The sequence below is a fragment of the Marmota marmota genome, unplaced genomic scaffold (assembly GCF_001458135.2).
Source record: "Marmota marmota marmota unplaced genomic scaffold, marMar, whole genome shotgun sequence".
NCBI classification, from domain to species: domain Eukaryota; kingdom Metazoa; phylum Chordata; class Mammalia; order Rodentia; family Sciuridae; genus Marmota; species Marmota marmota.
The window spans coordinates 847860-864979 of record NW_026000079.1 but is presented as its reverse complement, the minus strand read 5'-3'; the positions used below and the strand labels follow the sequence as shown (position 1 = coordinate 864979).

General features: G+C 49.0%; 1 protein-coding gene across 3 annotated transcripts; it reads right to left on the bottom strand.

The window, feature by feature from the left end:
- Positions 1-1029: 1029 nt before the first annotated feature.
- LOC125620242 lies at positions 1030-16623 on the bottom strand. 3 transcript variants are annotated; one of them, XM_048814655.1, is made up of 6 exons: positions 16452-16623; positions 8298-8681; positions 6286-6579; positions 4906-5049; positions 3298-3504; positions 1030-1993 (listed from the first exon to the last, which is right to left on the bottom strand). In XM_048814655.1, the coding sequence occupies exons 1-5, from the start codon at positions 16519-16521 to the stop codon at positions 3347-3349; spliced, it is 1050 nt and encodes a 349-aa protein (XP_048670612.1). In that variant the 5' UTR covers positions 16522-16623; the 3' UTR covers positions 1030-1993; positions 3298-3346. The 3 variants fall into 3 exon arrangements, with proteins under 3 accessions (XP_048670612.1, XP_048670610.1, XP_048670611.1); XM_048814653.1 differs by lacking the exon at positions 16452-16623 and adding an exon at positions 10174-10586; XM_048814654.1 differs by lacking the exon at positions 16452-16623 and adding an exon at positions 10174-10586 and having other exon boundaries at positions 4906-5040.
- Positions 16624-17120: the final 497 nt, after the last annotated feature.

Genomic DNA, 17120 nt, shown 5'->3' with positions numbered 1-17120 from the left:
TTTTTATAATTTACCAGTATATTAGAATCACTGTATGATCCCTGCTATGATCTCAGTATTCACAACACAATTCATATGTTGAAACTTAACTCGTGAGGTAAGGATATTAGGAGCTGGAGGCAGAGGGAGATGATTAGGTCCCAAGGGCAGAACCTTCATAAATGGAATTAGTTAGCTTAGAAAAGCCACACTCCCAGCCCTAGTTTGCATTTTACTTAGAGACAGGGTCTCCCTGAGTTGCTAAGTGCCTGGCTTTCCATGAGGCTGGCTTTGAACCCAGGCTCCTCATGTCTCAGAGTCCCAAGCCTCTGGAATGACAGGTGTGCACCACTGCACTTGGCCAAACTGATAGTTTTGAATACGGTTTTTAATATTATGCTGGACCTCTTGCTAATAAACCTGTTTGACTTTCAAAGACAAAAAGGAGGCTGACCTTATTTCGGGGCCAGCAGGGCTGCAGCGGGCTGAGGATCCCTAGCAGAGGCTGGAGAGTGCTGTCCTCAAGATATTTTATATCTTGTATCAGATCTTCCCACAGCTTCACCCAGCTACCCCCAAAGGGAGGGAGGGAACATGACACACCCTGTTAACTAAGAGCAGAGCTGAAGTGTTTCCTTAAGAAGGCAACCCCATTGGGGCTATGGATCAGTGGGAGAGTGGTTATCTAGCAAGTACACGGGCCTGGGTTCGATTCTCAGCACCACAAAAAATAAAGAAATAAAATAAAGGTATTGCAATCATCTACAACTAAAAAATAAATATTAAAAAATGCAACCCCATTGGGACTGAGGGTATGGGGAGGACAGTAGGGTGAGACAGACAGTATGACCCTATAGATACATGTATGATGATGTGACTCTATGTCATGTAGAGCCAGAGGAATGAGAAGTTGTGCTCCATTTGTGTGCAATGTGTCAACATGCATTCCACTGCCATCTATAACTAATTAGAACACATTTTAAAAAATAGAAAGGAGACCAGCAGAATAGAAGGGGATCAGGGGGAGGGGGGAGGGAAAGGGGAATAAAATTGATTCAATTATGCTGTTTTATTGTGTGCCCATATGAGTATATCATAGCAAGTCTCACTGTCATAAAAATATAATATGCCATTTAAAAAGGAAAAAAAAATGCAACCCCAGTCTGGGGAGTCCAGGGTCATTCTCAGGAAAAGAGAAAGTTGAGAAGGACCTGAAATAATATGGATTCCTCTTCCCAGTCCACAGGATGATGGGTCTGCAGGAGTTTGAGGTGTAAGTCCAGGTTAGCACAGGAATCCAGGAAGGCCACTCTGGCCCTGGTGTGTAATGTGCACAAGAAACTCCCCCAACACACACACACACACACACACACACACACACACACACACTTAGCTCCAGAGAAACCCTGCACAAGGAAAGGAAGGAAAACCTAGAAAGTAAGTTAGGCTCCCACTTGCCACGCTGCCTTCATCAACCCCAATTCAGCGGCAGGACCCATCTTCACCCCCTCTGCTGGGGCAAGTCAGCACCTCTTCACGGTGCCCACACCTAGACCTGGGGTCTCAGAATGGCAAGAGTGACGCAGCAGAGGTGGCGAGGCTGTGCCAGCTGCAGAGTCGGGCAAGGATCTCTTTGGGAAGGCTTCTGAAAGGGAGGGGTCAGAAGCCACAGCAGTGACAGAGGAAGAACCCTGGCTGGATGGCATGACAGCCCTGAGTGTGAGAGCAGCTTGGAAGGTGGCAGGAGAAGTGACAGGGCCACATGTGCCCACAGAGGTAGAGATGACCACCAGGTCAGGCTCATGCAGACCAGCGGCATCTCGAGCTGGACTGAAGATAGAGGAAGCAGGTATCCGCAGGTGTCGGGTGCAGAGTGCAGGTGTCTCCCTAGTGCTGGGTTCTCCTCCCTCCTCCAAATAAGTCATCTTCAAGGCCTGGCATGGCTTGGTCTCTGGGCCAGGCTGTAAACACTGGTGCAGGGCTCCTTTCCTTCCAGATGTTTGTCATCAATATCCTGAGAATACAAGAGAGAGGGTTCTCAGAGTAATTGAAGGACAGAGTGGCCCCAGAGAGACCAGAAGACAATCGACGCCCATTAACATGAATAGCTTAAGCCAGGGATGGGGGAGCACATGTGTGGTCCTAAGACTTGGGAAGCTGAGGCAGGAGGATCGCAGGTTCTAGGCCATCCTCAGCAAATTAGTGAGACCGTGTCTTGAAATTAAAATAAAATTTAAACCCCTGGGGGATGGGAGGTACTAGGGGTGAACCCAGAAGTGCTTTACCACTGAGTCACATCCCCAGCTTTTTATTTATTTTTTTGAGACAGGATCTCACTATGTTGTTTAGGGCCTCACTAAATTTCTAAGGCTAGCCTCCAACTTGTGATCATCCTGCCTCAGCCTCCCAAGTCACTGGGATTACAGGCTTGTGCCACCAACAAAGAAAATACAATTATTTTATTTTATTGTATTTTTGCAGTACTGGGTATTGAACCCAGGGCCTTGTACATACTCAGCAAAAACTCAGCCACTGAGTTACACCCCAACTGATTAGTCAGGGTTCTCTAGAGGAACAGAATCAGCAGGAAGTATAATTATAAAAAGGGACCTATTAGGTGGTCTCTTACAACCAGGAGCTGGATATCCACAATGGCCGTCTGCAGGCTGGAGAGCTGGGAGAACCAGTAGCTGCAGTCCAAGAGGCTGAAGCCCCAGAACCAGAGGGATCCACGGTGCTACCTGGTCTGAGACCTAAACCTTCTGGAGAATCTCTGTCAGAGTCCACTTGGGAAGAATGAAGAGGCAAGAATCCAAATCCTATCAGGGTAGCCATCAAGAATCCATTCAAGGAGTGAGCTTCATCTGCTGCTGCTTTGTTCTTCCATCTTTTATTCCATCCAAGCCATCATCCTATTGGTAGCTTCTGCCCACGCTTAGGGAGGGTCTTCATTTCAGTTGGCTATCCCACATGCCAATCACTCCTAGACACACCCTCATTGACACACTCATAATCCTCTTATTCCCTGGCATCTCTCTTTTTTTCCCTAAATATTTATTTTTTAGACGTAGTTGGACACAATACCTTTATTTGTTTATTTTATGTGGTGCTGAGATGGAAGCCAATGCCTTGCACTTGCTAAGTGAGCGCTCTACTGCTGAGCCACAACCCAGCCCATCCTTGTCATCTCTTAATCCAATCAAGTCAACAAATTCAAATTAACCATGACACCAACCCATAAAGTTTCTTAATACTCTCAATACAAAAAGAGGTAAAAAGGAAAGAAAAAAAATACAGTGGAGATAGCACAGCAGATACCTGGCTTTGGGCAGGCAGCCCAGGGCTTGGTGCCATGAGACCTGGCTGGTCACCACTCAGCTCTCTCCTTCCGCTTGTCCTTCCGAGAATCCTGTTTTGTCAGCTGTGCATAGACTGCATCGTCATTGGCCCTGGGGTCCTCTGGCAATCCCGCACCTAAGTCATGACAGATTGGAGCTTGATTCTGTGCCAGGGAAACCTCCAACCCTACACACACACACACACACACACACACACATTCACACACATTCACACACACACACACTCACACACTTCCACTCACACACACGCCAACAAACTCTCACACTCACACTTACACTCTCACACACTCACACTAACACATACATGCACTCACACACACACTCTTACACTCACACACCCACACCCACAAACGCACTTACTCTCATACACACCTCACACACTCACAGACTCTCACACATGTACTTACACTCACACACACTTTGACACACACACTCATATTCTCACACACACTCACACACTTACACTCACACTCACACACTAACACAATCATACTTACAGTCTCACACTCACTTTCACACACATTCACTCTTACACTCACACACACAATCACACACTACTCTCACCCTCACACGCACTCACACTTATACTTACACACGCACTTACACTCACACACTCACTTCATACACACACTTACACTCATAAACACACACTCTCACACATGCACTTACACTCACATACTCTCACACACACTCGCACTAACACATTAAACATACTCACACAAACTCATACTTACACTCTTACACTCACACACACTCACAATCACATATTCCCTCCTACACTCCCACACTCACACACACTGTAATACACACTCACACTCACACACACTCACTGGAACACACACTAACACTCACACACACTCATTCTAACACACACGCATTCACAATGTAACACTCACATGCACTCACACTCACACACAGTCACACTCACACATGTACTTACACTCATACACACACACTCTCACATGCACTTACACTCACACTTTCACACACAAATTAACACACATTGTCACATACACACATTGTCATACACTCTCACACACAAACACACTCACACACTAACACACACTCAAACTCACACACTAACACACACTCATACTTACACTCTCACACTCACACACTCACTAACAGACACACTCACACACACAATCACACACTCACACACACTCACAATTTAACACACATGTACTCACACACTCACACATGGACTTATACTCATATACACTCTTACACATTCACACTCACACACTCTAACACACTCACACACACTAATTCTTACACTCTCACACACACTGCCACACACATTCACACTCTAACACACACTCTAACAGACATGCACTCACACACACACTCACACACACATGTACCTTCACTCATACACAATCTCACACACTAAAACACTAACACATACACACACACACACACACAGCCAGAACCCAAGGCCATCATGGCTACACCCATCATCCTCTCTGCAAGGCCACTTCCTGCCACTAAAATGCAGGAGGAAGGAAGTCCAGGATCCAAGGGGAGAGGGGAGACATCTGGACCCAGAAAGGTAAGTGCAACCTGCCTCTCTCCATCTCCATCTCCATCTTCTTCTTCTTCTTCTCCTTCTCTCGTAAGTGCCAAAGGAACAGGAACCCTCCAACTCCCAGGATGAAAAACCCAGCCAGGAAGGCCCCTATGGCGCCTCTCAAGTGGCCAGCTGTGGGCACTCATTTCCAGAATTAAGAAAACAAGAGAGTTAAGAGAGGATACAGCAGAAGAGGAGCTGAAACACCCATTGCCAGGGGAGGAGGAGAAGGTGCAGGTGTCAGGGGGGCCTGGTTAGGAAGCCGCAGAGGGAGGGCGTGGCAGGTCCACTCAGTCAAGCCGTGGCCCAGGTCCTTCGTGGAGCAGGGGAGACGGGGATGAGCAAGGTGGGGTCTGTGAACAAGTCATCACCAGGAAGAGACAGAAGCTCTCAATCACCAGGGGAAGGATCTCACTGCAGTAGAGGTTGACCCATGTCCAAGGTCTCCAGTGAGACCCCCAAGGACATGCACAGTCACCTGTGTGTGGGGAGTGGCAGGAGTTTCATAGATACTCAGTGTGGCGGGAGTGTCCCACAAGGGAGGGACAGCACAGGAGGCAGGGCTAGGTGGGGAGGCCCGGGAGGCAGCCGTGAGTCCAGGAGGTTTGGTGGGCCATGTTGAACTTCCTCTGAGACTCCAGGGTGGAGGGGGGGGCACATGACCAGGGGTGGTGACTGGCACTGACCAGTCAGGCTCCTCCAGCAGCCCCTGGAGGAAGACTGAGAGAGGACGGAGTGCACACGGGTCCCAGGCATTAGGGTTCAGTGAGACACCTACTGGGCGCAAACTGCCCAGAACTGAGCTTGACACCTGGGCTAAGAGGAGAGAAGGATGTGTCCCCTGCCCTCATGGTGTCCCACTCAGGGTGGACTCAGACCCAGAAAGGGTCTTTCCACTCAGGGGGGATGGCCATGGGCAGCTCCTTAAAGAGGCTGTGCCTTCAGTGCCAGCAGTGGCTTCACACGTTAGGGAAGGTCAGCAAGCAGCTGTGTCCCTGTGTGGATGAGGCCACCATCAGGGACACAGGACCTTCTAAGCCTTACATCCTATGGGGACTAGGTGGAGGTCGACCCCAGAGATGACACAGACAAAGACCACAATCCGATCTGATTTTCCAAAGACAACTCTGGACACAGGGCATGGTGACGGGGTGGGACAGGTCCTGGAAGGCTGTCCCTGGCCCAGGGGGAAGGGCATGGAGGTGAGGGATATTTAAAGACAGTCCTGAGCTGGATGCCACCCCACACTTCTGGACTGGAGTGACCAAGGGAAGGCAGTGCTGTTCATAAACACGGCAGCAAAATAGCCAGGGACCCTCGTGCTCCAGAGCCACCTGAGCCCCTCCCTGTGCCCCTCCCTCCTGCAGGTGCACTCACCTGGGCTACAGAGGTCAACGAGCTGTAAGGTGGCATTTTTCTGGTCCACTGGGTTGCTGAGGACACAGGTGAGGCTGACATTGGGCTGCCTCAGCGGCAGGCTCAGGGCCAGGGTCCAGGGGTCGCGGGGTCCTGATGCCCCTCTCTGCTCCAGCTCACTGGGGGGACCCTGGACCTCCCAGGTTACATTCAGGACCTCTACAGCCTCTTGGGCCCCACAATCCAGAGTGACATTACACCAGCTGGGTGTGATGGATGCTGACGTGGTCCGGATCTGGGCAAGGGGCACAGGATCTGAGGAAGGAGGGGACAAAAGGAGACAGCCTCACACATGCCACACATTGTCCTCCAGTGTGTCACTGACCATAGGCAGGAGCCCTAGGAGGAAGCTGGGAGCACATTACAAATAAAGCACAATTTCCCCAGAGCTACATGTTGACAAGTGACAGCAGCCACTTTATTAAGCTCATGTGATCTCACTAGATGAAGCAAGTCTAAACTTTTTTTCCCAAGAGAAAATGATGGCTGAATCCCAGTTTTTAGGGACCATTATTTCTAGAAGATAGGGGTCTTCTGGAAGGGAAGGAAGAGTGGGACAGAAGAGCTTGTCTGGGGCCAGGGTCCTTTGTCCTGGGTCTTCAGCTGAGACAGTGCCTGGGACTGCACAGCCTGAGTGGGGCAGGACACCAGGCCAGCTCTGGGAGGACCCAGAAAGCTCAGCTCAAAACAGGAGACATTGTGGGAGATACCGTGGCTGCAACAGAGAGCACAGCTCTGCAGGCAGTTAGAAAGTGACTCTGAATGTGTGCTCCTGACTGGGGGAGAAGGGTCAGATCCACAGGCCAGTCTGGAAATCACACAGGACCTGCACCTGCAGAACACTCTCTGCAGAGGGACTGCCCTAGGCAGACATAAACTGTGGGGACCCTAGAGTTGGCAAAATGGATCTCCTGGGACATGAAGCAGCATCACTTGTCCTACCCTATCAAGGCTTGCAGAGCAGGATTTGTGGGGTCTGTGGAAGTAAGGCTGGCTTCTCACTGGCCACTCCCTGCTAGGATTGGAGACAGTGAACTAGATACATGCGGATTCCAAACGTGGTAGAACAATTGTGTCCCCACTGATGTCCACATCTTTATCTTGGGATTCTGTGAATATGCTAAGTTATGAAAAAAAAAAAAAGCTGAGGTTTAAATAGGATTATCTGGATAATCCCAGAGTCATCACAAGGACCCTTAAATGTGGAAGCAAGTGTCATGCATGGTGGTGCACTCCCCCAATCCCAGCAGCTCAGGAAGCTGAGACAGGAGGATCCAAATATTAAAGCCAGCCTCAGCAACCTGGCATGGTGCTAAGCAACTTAGTAGGACACTGTCCCAGAAATATAGTAAATTTTTAAAAGGCTGGGAGTATGAGTCAGTGGTTAAGCACCCCAGGGTTCAATTCCTGGTACCAAAATTAAAAAGTTGGGGTGGAGAAGATAGGAAAGGAGCAGGTATGAGGGATGCAAGGGAGACTCCCCCTCCCTTTCTAGTTTAGGCAGAGGAGGGGACCACAAGTCCAGGGAGGCTGGCAGCTCTGGAGAGTAGGAAAGGCAGGAAAGGATCCCCTCTAGATCCTGCAAAACAAAATGCAGCCCTGCCCACACTTGGATTTTCACCCAGTGACAACCGTGTCTGACCTCAACCTGCAGCATATTGTGGATACACATTTGTGTTGTTTTAAACCCCAATTATGCATTGTTAAAAGAGCAAAGGAAAACTAACAAACAAAATCAGTAAGTTTAGTCTTACAAAGAGGAGGAAATGTTACTGTAAAAATGGCTAAATTCCCATTTTGTCTCCCAAAACACAGATGTGATTTTTCTCCCTGGTATAAAACCTCAGCTCTACTGTTTGTGATGAATATCTGATGTGTTGGTGCCTGAGGAGAATCCTGCAGCATGTGGTCTCAGAGAGTCCTAGGCTCAAGGAAGGAGGTCGGCCCTGGGACTAGGTGAGACTGTCACTTACCATAAACAGTGAGGTGGAAAACTCGTTTACTTTCTCTTTCCGACTGAAACATAATCTGGGCCCAGTACTGCCCACTGTCCTGTGAGGTCAAATTGTTAATCCTCAGGGATGACATATTGGGTACCTGGACCCTGTGCTTGTACTTGTCCTGAAGACGGAACCAATGTGGATCTTCTGTCCCATTCTGGAGTCTCAGCATGTATTTGGAGTCTGGATCAGAGCCAATGCCCCAGGAGATCTCCTTTATCTTGGGATTCTCTGGCTCCTGGATCACTTGCAACAAGACCGAACCTCCCCGGATCACCTTCAGATAAGTGTGGGTTCTAAAACCTTTAATCCCAGAACCATGAGCTCCAGAACTCTTGGCTAAAGTGCTGCAGGCACCTAGGGCATTGGGAAAGAGAACATGGATATTTCCTCAAGGAGAACAAGTGAAACAGAAATTGTCTTCTTAACCAGTTCATCCAGCACCTTCCTTGACCCAGGGAGGCAGCCTTGTACAGTGATTTGGAACCAATTCTAAGATCAAGTCCTGGTTCTGCTGAAGTTATTTCTGGGTGGGTTACTTCACTGGACTAACCTTCATTTCCTTATCTGTCTTGACATGGTGACATAAACTAAATGAGACTGTGAATTGAAAGCACCTAGCTCACTGTCTGGAACATGCTGAGTGTGTAAGTGTAGGAGGTGGCTCCTAAAATGTCACCCAATGATCCCTGTCTGGTGTTCACACCTATGTGTCATCCTCTCCCACAAAAAGTGTGTACCTAGCAAAAATGATGGGCTGTCACTTAATACAACCATTTTCAACCGGAGCACGGGTTCCTCCTGGCTCACTCCTTCTCCCTGTCCTCGGCCTCTCTCCTGCTCACTCTGATGAGGCCAGCTGCCATACTGACAGCTGCCCCGTGGAGACGCCCACGTGGCAAGGTCCTGAGGGCAGCCCCTGGCCAATAGCTGATGAGTAACTGAGCTTCCAGGCAGCCGCCACAAGGAACTGCATCCTGTCCACAGTCCCACTGTGATGAGCTCCAAGCAGAAGCTTCCCAGTGGAACCTCGAGATGATGGCACCCCAGAAAACACCTTGATCTGTTTCTGCAAGACCCTGGGCCAGAAGACCCCGCTGTAGAGCAGTGCTGACCCCAGACCCCATGAGGGAGAACTCATGATGTTGCTTTTGGGCAACCAGTCATGGGGCAGCAGGTTGCTCCACAGATTAAAACATTCCTGAAGGTGCGTCCCCTTCCCCTTCTTCTAGAAAGTGAGTCACTCAAGATAGTATTGGTCGTGCTGTGGAATCAGTTATAAATCTCTGGGACTTAGGACAGGGAAATTCACGTCTCATTCGTAGGACATTAAGAGACAATGAGGGCGGGGTTACGCATGAGTGTGGGCTCCACCACCTTAAAGCTGAGCCTGAGGAGTCCACCGCATCCTCTCAGCCTCCTAAGTTCCCACACAAGGAAGGGGGACAGAGAGTCACACCAGTTTTTTCCCTGCAGCAGCTCAAGGGTGACCAATGTATTTCATGATTTGAGACCAGATGATGATGAAAATGTGGAGGAGCAAGTGGAACAGTTGGTGAATACACTTTCAAGCCACCAAGAGAGAACTTTCTTGAGAAGCTCCTGGAGTCCCCATCAGTATTCCTTAGTGGCTGTCCCCTGCATGGCCCTGGACAGTAGGCCTCCTTGAGCCCTTCCTCTCCCATCAGGCATAGCCCCAGGGAACCTGGGGACCCTCTCTTCATCTGGAGACCAGGTAGGATTTAACCACCAGGGAAAAGCGCAGCCCAACCATCTTGTCCTTGAGGACGGACAGTTCCTGCTTTCAGAAGCCCAGTCTCCACGGAGGTGTGCCACATACAGTATGCACCCCAAATTTGCAGATTTCTCCTTGTGTCACATCTCTCACTTGTGAGTATCTGTAACATGCCCCAGTGTACAAACGCCACATTTCCTTTTTCCAAGGAATCATCCATTCACGGGCACTTGGGCTGCTTCCACATCTTAGCTGTTGGGAACAGCGTCTCAGTGAACACGCCAGCTTCAATGTTTGGCCCAGAAGTGGGGAGCTGGATAATATAGGAGTTTTGGTTTTAGTTTTGGAGGACCTTCCATTTCTTCAAAATAGCGACACTAATTTACATTCCCACCAACAGAATCTGAGGGTTCATTTTCTGCCTCTCTTTGCCAGTGCTTATTAACATCCATCATCGTAATAACAGCCATGCTAACAATGTGACTGATATCTCCCTGTTTAAAATTCTCATTTCCCTGATGATCAGAGATGTTGAGGATTTTTTCATAGATCCGTTGGCTATTCATTTCTCTTCTTTGAGAAGGATCTGTTTAAAATTTAAATCAAGTTACCTGTTTCCTTCTATCGAGTTACTTAGTTCTTTATACATTAGGGCCATTGGCCCCATATCAGACGTGTGCTTTGCAGATATTCTCTCCTAAGACATGGGCTGTCTCTTCACTCTGTGGTTTCCCTTCCTGTGCAGAAGGTCTTTAATTTGATGCAATTTGGTCAATTTTTGCTTTTGGTGTCTGTGCTTTGGGAATCCTATTCAAGACATCACCACCCAAGCTCATGGAAGTTTTCCTTTATGCTTTCTTCTAGAGGTGTTAGAGTTGCAAACCTTATGATTAAGTCTTTTATCCATTTTGAGTTGTTTTTTTCTCTTTTTAATTTTTTTATTCTAATACGTTATATATATGACAGCAGAATGCAATTCAATTTATATTACACATATAGAGCACAATTTTTCATGTCTCTGTACACAAAGTAGAGTCACACCATTCGCATCTTCATCCATGTTCTTAGGGTAATGATGTCCATCTCATTCCACCATCTTTCCTACCCCCATGTCCCCTCCCTCACCTTTGCCCTATCTAAAGTTCCTCTATTCCTCCCATCTTCCCATATGCACTTACTGAAGACAATGTCCTTTCCCCGTTGTATATTCTTAGCACATTTGTCAAACATCACATCAACTGACTGTAAACACTGGGTTTATTTGTGGAATTTCTTCTTTTTCCATTGGTTAATGGGTCTTTTTGTGTGCCAGAACCCTGCTGTTTCGATTACAGTAACATTGTATTTTCAAATCAGGGAGGGAGATTCAGTTTTATTCTTTTTCCTTTTGGTATTTGGGGTCTTTTCTGATTCCATACAAATTTTTTGGAGAATTTTTTTTTCCTGTGAAAAATCTCACTGGAATTTTGTAAGAATTCCATTAAATCTATTACAGTTGAATTTTACCCAGGGGCCAAAATGTTATTTCATGAAGTCAAAGGTATCAAAAGTTGTTTTTTTTTTTTTTTTTTAGTATTTATTGGTTTCATATCTTGCTTAAAAGGATAGCCCTCCCTTCAAAAGTATGTTTCTCATTTTTTCTAGTTTTCTTCAAGTTCTTTTTGTGGTTTCAACATTTATGGTTAGGTTTCAATCAACCAAAATTAAGTTGGTTTCAGCCTGGCCCCACAGCTGGGTGGTACAAAAGAGTGGTTACAAGGTTAGACTTCACCTCAGTGAAGTCAGAGTTAATCTAGGTCCCCCATCTTCTGGCTGTGTGAACTTGAACAGTTAGTTAACCTCTCTGTCTTCAGTTTTCTCATCTGTGAAATGTAAGTGATGGTGCTTACTTCATTGAATTCTTCTTTGGATTTAAGCAGAAAGAGCTTTGGGCACAGTATTTAATAACTGTGCTGTTCCCATTCGCTGCTGTTGTTATCATGATGGGCATTACTGGCCCAGCACCCTCGGGTCAGAACCACACATTCCCTGTCCCAGGCTGGTGTCCCTTACTCCCGTCTAGCTGCCCCTCTTGGGGGTCTCCTCCTGAGTACAGGGATGGGATGCAGGAGTCACACATCCTGTGGCTTCAACTTCCTTGGTGCCTGTAGGTGTCAAGGTCCAGCCAGGGCTTTCCTGTTTATAAAAGTCGAGTTTAAAAGGAAATTCACTGTGATGCGGGGACCATTACCAAGCCCCACAGGACCCCTGTGCATCCAGGAGTCAGGTGGGAAGGTGGAGGGAAGTACTTGTCATCCCAGGCTTGAATGAAGATTTTAAATTTTATATTATAAACGCTGGTTGCCCGTCTTCCCCTTCTTGAGTTGCTCCATAATACAAAAGTATCATATGTTACATTGAAAACAAGTATCCAAGTTGTGGAGTTTTCAAATGAAAGCAAATTGTGCCCCATCCCAAGGTAAGCACTGGAAATGACATGTGCCTAGAGACACTCCAGCCCTGTGAGCCTGGGCATCTATTCATAAATGCCTCTCAACCTTCCCACTTGCCTGAGGTGCCCTTCATTCTTCTTTTGAAGGGGTTGTGACATGCTATGGTCCCCTCTTTAATTAATGAGCAAAATAGAAATATTCTTTAGCACTGTGGTCATCCAGCCTAATCAGAGTTTAACACATTGAAATATGTAATTCTGGGTGTGAAAATGGGCCATACACCACAACCTCCTTGTTTCTAAAAACTGTTTGCAAGTTGCTTTTTCTGGATGCAGCTGCAGACCTAGAGAGCTGAGAGGAACCAAAAGTGTCCAAGACAAGAAGCTGAGGAACCAGAAGAGGGTCTTGTGGACCTGGGTTAGAAGCCAGGGTGCAGCCACAGCTGCAGGAGGGAGCATGGGGTCAGAGAGACCAGGGCACTTACAAAAAACCCAGAGGTTCCACCAGGCCCAGGGCACCTGGTGTGGACCATGCCACCAAGACTCCTGACTCCAGCCAGCTGGCCTTCTGTTTCTCATCCCTGCCTTAAGTCCCTTCCTGCTCCTGGGGAGACAGAGTGTGCCTCCTCTCCTTGTCAGGGGAGAGACTGTGAAGTTCTTTCTTCTTGCAAAACCTGGTGCCGTGTTGGTTTCTCTGTGCATGGACAGCAGGCACTTGCTGGGTGTCAGTACAGTGGTGGTCAGTACATTTAAGTGCTCTATTTAATGCAGTACCCAGAGAAACAGCCTGCTATCCCATGGGGAAATAGCGCAATGGGGTGCTCTGACAGCCTGTATTTCAGACCATCCTCAGGGATTTGATGAGGTCATTGTGGTCACCACAGTGTCTGTGTCCCCCTGCCAGCATTGTAAGAGGGTCCTTCAGGGAAGCTAGTGTTTTGTGCTGAACAGGAACCTCAAGGTCTGGCAGAGGCTTTCATCAGCTCGTCTAAAGGGCACAGCTGCAACATGGCCTCCTGGGCAAGGTTTGCAGACCACATCTGCAAGGGTGTGAGGAGGGAGATGTCCTTGGGCAGGAGATCTGAGGACACCAGCCCTGAGGTCCCCCTCAGGAGCAGAGGCAGAGAAGACCAGGTCAGGTGGAGGAGCTGAGGAGCAGGATTTCCTCCCTCCCTTGGGGGATGAAGAAATGACCACAGGGACAGCTCAGGGTGTCCTCTCTTAAGGAGCCCTAAACAGGCTCCCCAGCTGTGACTCCCTGTCAGGTGACAGGATAGGACAGGTCAGGACGAGAAAGACAGAGCAGAGGCCTTGCAGTGGCCACAGAAAGCCCTGTGTGAGTGGAAGCCCTGGGTCACCCTGGAGGGGCTTCAGAGGTGAGCTGTCAAGCCCCTCCTGTTAGAGAGCAGGGGGTCCCCAGGGGAGTGGACTTGTCCTGGCGACACAGGGCACAGCAAGGCCTGGAGCCCAGGATGCTGCCCACTAGGAACTCTGCCCCTCCCTGAGCTGTTACCTGGTCCCTCCAGGGCCTGAGCAGCTGCTGGAGTCTCATCCTCCAACTGCTCCCCCCTGCAGGGACAGTGTCCCCTTGGAGTGGCTGAGCACAGCTGAGACTTCTGGCTCGCCCAGGGTTGGACAGCCAGCCTGCCCAGACTGCCACTTCCTAGAAGAGGGAACCACAAATACAGAGGAGGTTCAGCCTCAGCCTGTGGGAAGATCAGCCCCTGAGGCCCAATGGTGGGTGACATCAGCAAGACAGAGAAGGGAGGCAGAGAGGGGAGGCAGCAGGAGCTCTCTGACCTACAGAAGATGCTCGTCCTAAACAAGGAAAAGAGGAGCCATGGAGCACATGGGCTTTACCAGGTAGAGGGTGAACTTCATACTACAAAATTAAAAATGCAACCGTGGGCATAGAACATGGTTCCTCTTGTGTCGTATCCCTATCTCCACGTTCCCACACCAGGAGCAGTTCCCTGTCAACTCATGCACAAAACTGCCAAACTGATACCTTGCTGCCCTTTACACTGTTTCCGTGTCTCTCTTGGGCCAATAGTGACCTGGAAACTTCTCCATCTCCCCGCCAGCAGATGGGGGGCAGCATTCATTAAATGCTGTTGCTATCAGTTTGGGAGAGCCACCACATATCCAGGATCACCCCGCTGCAGTGTGGAAATTCCAGGAAGCAAGGTGTGCTCAGTTTCCCTTTCTCTTCCACACTTGCCCTTCCAAACCATGTGCAGGAAAGGACTTGCTATTTGAACCATGATATGGGCAAGTTCTTCACCACCCTCACCATCACTCCTTCACCACCATCTCTCTCCCCCAAACAAGGGCGAGTGAACAGAGGACAATCCAGAAACCAAAGAAAAATGCAACTGTGGATCTTCAGGCTTCCAGAAAGGATGCAGAGCAATTTAGGGGTGAGGCTCCTTCCATGAAGAGCCTCTGACCAACTCCTTGCAAGGTACTTTGCTTCATTCAGCTGCACAGAGGTCAGGACTGTGGGGGGACCAATTTCAACCTTCCCTGTTTCTGTTGACCTTGAGAGAACCACCCTCTTTGTCTGGGCTCAGGCTGCAAATCCAATAATTGGGAAAGTCAAGTCCTCCCTTTCCTTCTCCCTTCTTCCTCGCCCTCACCTCCTGTTCTTCTCCCTCCTTTTGAAATCTTCCACCCCCACTGCCTCTGGAGAGAGCTGCACATTAACAGTTAAACAACGCAGTAGAAATGGGAAGAGTGTGCATTTTGCTGTTCCAAAATTGAGCTATTTAAAAGGGACCAGTCTTCTACCACTGGCAGCTTGTTGTTCAGTTAATAAGTCTCCTTTCACAAGTGCTCCCTAAACCACCAAGTTCCGGGTAATTCCCTGCAAGTTCACTTAGTGGCTGGGATTGATAAAAAATCAGATAGAAAGTCTTCACCAAAAGTCACTTCACTAGATCTTCTTGTTTTCTCATTAGTTTTTATTTTATTTCTTCATAGGAGCAAACACAACAGTCCATGATGTCATAGTGTAACATGATCTTGGCTCACATGACTCAATCATTAGGTCAGTACTTTTTTCACTTCCTTTTAGCTTCCCACCCTCTCTTTTTCCCTGCGTATTTTCTGCACAATTTCCCCTCCTGTAGCCTGTGGTAGCTACCACTATTGTTTCCCCACATGCTCAACAGCCCCATAAATGTGGATGTGTAAAGGCTGCTTGTCCTTTTATACAATAAGGACTTCATGATGCTGGGTTCCCTGGATCTTGCTGAGGAGGATCCAGGCGTCTCCCTCATGGAAACTGGACATTCTTCCCAGAACACTGGGGCACTGTTTCCTTAGCCTCCATGACATCCCATGCATGGGGGCCCCAGATACTACACAGTTTGCTCAATCTTTCCCCAATTGATGGTGCCTCCTGTTTTTCCAGGGCTTTGCCAGGAACAGTGAAGAGATAAGCAAGGTTCCAGCTGAGGTCTGCAGGGCCAGGAACATTTGAGGGTGGGGGGAAGGAGCGCAGACCAGAGGAGCTTCCTCCAGCTCAGACATCAGGGTTCCGGTTGAGGCCTCCACAGAAGAGCTGCAGAGGCCCTGAGGACCCTGGGAGCCCAGGCTGGGGTGCTGCCTCCTCACCCTGTGCCACAGGAACAGGCTCTTGGTCTGTCTCCTTCCCTGTCCCCAGGCAGCTCCAGCCTCTCCCTGCTGCTGCAGCCCAGGTGGCCTCAGCTCCCTGGCTATGGTCCCTCATTCAGCCAGGGCTGCCCGAGCCCAGGGTCCCAGGTCCTCACCACAAAAAGGCCATTTTGCACTTTCCGTTCATCCTGGGCTCTACCAACACTGCATTGGTGAATAATAATAGTGCGGCTTTCACTTTTTGTTTCCAAAGGCATCAGAGCCTAACAGCCCCCAGGACTGAAGGGTCCCAGCTGACCCAGCACCCCAACTGCCCTCCCTTCCAGGAAATCCAGCTACTCACAGAGAAGGCTAATGACTCCCAGGAGCCTGGTGGTCCAGCAGAGGTGGGGATCTTGTGAGCTGTGTCCCATCCTGGCTGCCTGCCGGCCTCTTCAGCTGGGGAGGAAACATCCGAAAGGGGAACCAGCAAGAGGAAGAGCTTCCCTACTCTGAGGGCAGAGCCACAGGCCAGTGTTAGGAAGCCCACCAGAGTTCACAGAGGCAACTTCACTCGCTCTAAGAAATTGCAGAATAACTGTACGAATGACCAGAGCCTGGATGGACATTGGTTTCTGACATCTGTTGGCAAGCCCCCTCCTGCAGGCAGAGCCAGCTTGTCTCAGGTAACTACACCTGCCCACACCCGCTGGGTGAACTGCTCTGTCCAGGCAGCCCTGATCTCAATGCCAGCCTGTGGCCAGCACAGAATCTCCCTCTTACAAGCAAGCCTGAGCTAAGCCGTCCTGAGTTCCATGGCTTCCCTCTATTCTGTAGAACCTTCACATACTCTTCCCCACCCCAAAGGCACAGCTACATGCTACTACTAGAGAATTCACAGGGTACAGAGAGGCAGGGCTTTGGGTGTGGTGGGCTAGGGCTCTACCATGCAGCCCCTGGGGTTCGTGTTTATACAAAGAAAAAGGGCAAGGGGGAGGTAAGAGCAAAACACCTGCTCCAGTCACAGTGGACA